This window comes from Paracoccidioides lutzii (assembly GCF_000150705.2).
Source record: "Paracoccidioides lutzii Pb01 unplaced genomic scaffold supercont2.1, whole genome shotgun sequence".
NCBI classification, from domain to species: Eukaryota; Fungi; Ascomycota; class Eurotiomycetes; order Onygenales; family Ajellomycetaceae; genus Paracoccidioides; species Paracoccidioides lutzii.
The window spans coordinates 878,366-880,972 of NW_015440947.1; the positions used below are offsets into that span (position 1 = coordinate 878,366).

At 50.1% G+C, this 2,607-nt stretch overlaps 1 protein-coding gene across 1 annotated transcript in view; it reads right to left on the reverse strand.

The window, feature by feature from the left end:
* The window catches only part of PAAG_11074 (ubiquitin-60S ribosomal protein L40), a gene marked incomplete at both ends in the record, with an annotated part of 4,748 nt that overhangs the window by 1,345 nt on the left and 796 nt on the right, over positions 1-2,607 (reverse strand). Inside the window, 5 exons of the mRNA XM_015846782.1 lie at positions 326-922; positions 1,059-1,496; positions 1,583-1,721; positions 1,838-1,943; positions 2,074-2,402. Of these exons, the coding sequence (XP_015703586.1) occupies positions 326-922; positions 1,059-1,496; positions 1,583-1,721; positions 1,838-1,943; positions 2,074-2,402 (1,609 nt within the window). The remainder of the gene's footprint in view (positions 1-325; positions 923-1,058; positions 1,497-1,582; positions 1,722-1,837; positions 1,944-2,073; positions 2,403-2,607) is intronic.

Genomic DNA, 2,607 nt, shown 5'->3' on the forward strand with positions numbered 1-2,607 from the left:
TTTGACATGTCAACGTGCAACATTTAATTCTGTATACACTCTTTACGCAAGGACTTGTTTTCTGGGAACCAGATCGTATTTGTTGTTAAATAGTACTTTATTCTGGGGTTATTCTATACCTCTGTAATGCTGAATAGATTCTGCGTTGAAAACATGAAATGGCTACTAGTACTTCTAGCTAGCTAACAGACAGACGAACACTCTATGCTGGGATGGTCTCCCAGCAACATGAATTCAAGAGCAGAAGAACTACAATCCTCATATTCAGTAAACCAGTATCTAAACATCATGGTTATCCATCACCACTAATTATACAGTTACCTACCTGTCTCCCCCATATCCTCATCCTCATCCTCATCCTCATCCTCATCCCCGTCCACCTTCTCCATCATCACATCCCCATTACTATCCCCATTTCCACCCCACTCCTCTCCACCCCCCTCATTCTCACCCTCCCCCTCACTAACTTCCTCCATACCATTCCCACCAACCCATCCCGCCCTAATCCTCCTCTCCGTATGATACACCCCAATAACCACCGTCCGCAACGAAACTCCAATAACCCTTGCGGCCGCCTCGTAGAAAGCCCTAGCCCGCTCATTCAGCTGCTCTTCCGTCTGGGAGCGTTTGTAAAAGCTCCCTGGACGGGGGACTGTGGCTGGAATGGCAGTGCAGGACTTGGTTTGGGCTTTTTGTTGTTCGGCGGCATCGTTTGTAGAGCCCACGCTGATTGCACGACGAATCCGTAGCTCGCCGAGAACATTGTGGAGTGCTGTTGTGAGTAGGGTGTCTTCTTCTTCTCCTTCTCCTTCTTCTTGTTGTTGTTGCTGTCCTTGCTGCGTCTGCGCAGGTGCAGTTTCATTGCTGCTGTTGTCAGTGCCCGTTCGGCTTGTTGGGAACATGTCCGTAAACGGATTCGAAGCTGGTTTATGGAAAATAAAAAAAGTTAGCATGGGATTATCATATCTACCACCCTTTGTCTAACCCCTTACTTCCCCCAACAACTCACTTCCCTCAAAAGAGCAACGAACAAAAAGAGAGGAAAAAAAAAAACTCACTTCCCCTCCCCGCAAACATTCCCTCATACCAATCCAAATACTTATCAATCTCTCCCTCATTCATCCCAAACACATCCCCAGCTCGAACTCCAATCTGCCTCTCCTTCTCCTTCCCCTTCCCCTTCCCCTCCCCCTGAAACACCCTCCACGCCTCCCAATTCATAATCTGCGCTGCAGGATCACGCCACGAGAACGGATACCTCTTCACATTCGTTAGGCCATCAGTACTTCCCTCCCCGTCATCAAAGGGGTAAAAGAGCTTCACAGCAATGATCAGGAGGGATACGAGCTGGACTTCAGGGAGGTGGTTGCGGTGGAATTTCCGCTTGCATTTTCTTCTGGTAGATGTGGTTGTGCTGCATGTAATGGGGGAGGAGTAGCTGAAGCTGTAGCCAGCTAGTTGCTGTAGCCGATTTAGGACGGGGAGAAAAGGCTCGACTGTGGTATTTTAGCATTCAACTCGGGATGACAGCGGGGTTTTAATAACATGTATTATAGACCGATAAACGGCAGGGGTGTCTTACGTGGTAATGAGAGCTGTTTGATATATGTAAGTAGCATAAGCGGGGCGTTGAGCGGCGGGATCTCCACGCCGAATTCTTTGTGGTAAAAGGCTGCTAGATCCGCGATGGCGCGGTGGAGTTGGTAGCCCGTTGGCACGTTCTGTATATTTGGCTGTGAGTAAAACCGGTCTATTTTCAATGGAGAAGAGTGCATAGCACCAAAAGGGGGGGCTTGGGTTTGGTTGAACGGGCAAGGGAAAGTTGGTAGAAAATCACCTTCGTATCCAGCGCAAAATGATACGCCGCCGGCAACCGATCCTTCATATCCTGCGGTATAAACCTGATCGCCCTGATCAGGGGTATTTCGTCGTTCAGGATCCATCTGCCATCACCCACGTTAGCATTCAGTGTGTCATCACCGCTAAATTCCAAATTCAACACACAATCTAACACAATCTAACACAACACAACATAACAGGACAGGACAGGACAAGAGAAGACAAAACACACACCTCTCCACCCTCCCAAGCCCCAACGGCACCCTCAACAACAGCACGCCCAAATAGCACAGCGCCAGCGAGTCAATCAGCTTCGGCGACTCCAGCATTCGGCGCCGCTGATAGGCCGTCTCCTCTTCGACCTCATCTTCCTCCCCCTCTCTGTCTGCATCCGTGCCTGTACCTATACCTGTACCTGTTCCTGCAGCCTGCGAACTGAATACCTCTGTTTGACTGCTCTCGCCATCCTGGCCATGGTCGGAGGCTGATGCATAGCCATACCGATCTCTGCTGCAGCTGTAGAGCTGGGGCAGACGGAGGGACCAGAGATCCTTGACGAGGGGCTGGGGATGATTATTTTTGGTTAGAAAAGGGGGGTAGAGCAAAAGAAGCGTAGAAAAAAGAAGCCGGAGTTGTGGGGGGAGGTAGGTGTGGAATGTGAATACACACCTCAAGTTCCGGCGGGCAGCCCCTTATCGTGTATCAGGCCGTGGCATTGTTTCCAGAGACGAGCTGGTATGCTTCTAGGGAGAGCTGGAAGGCTTGGGC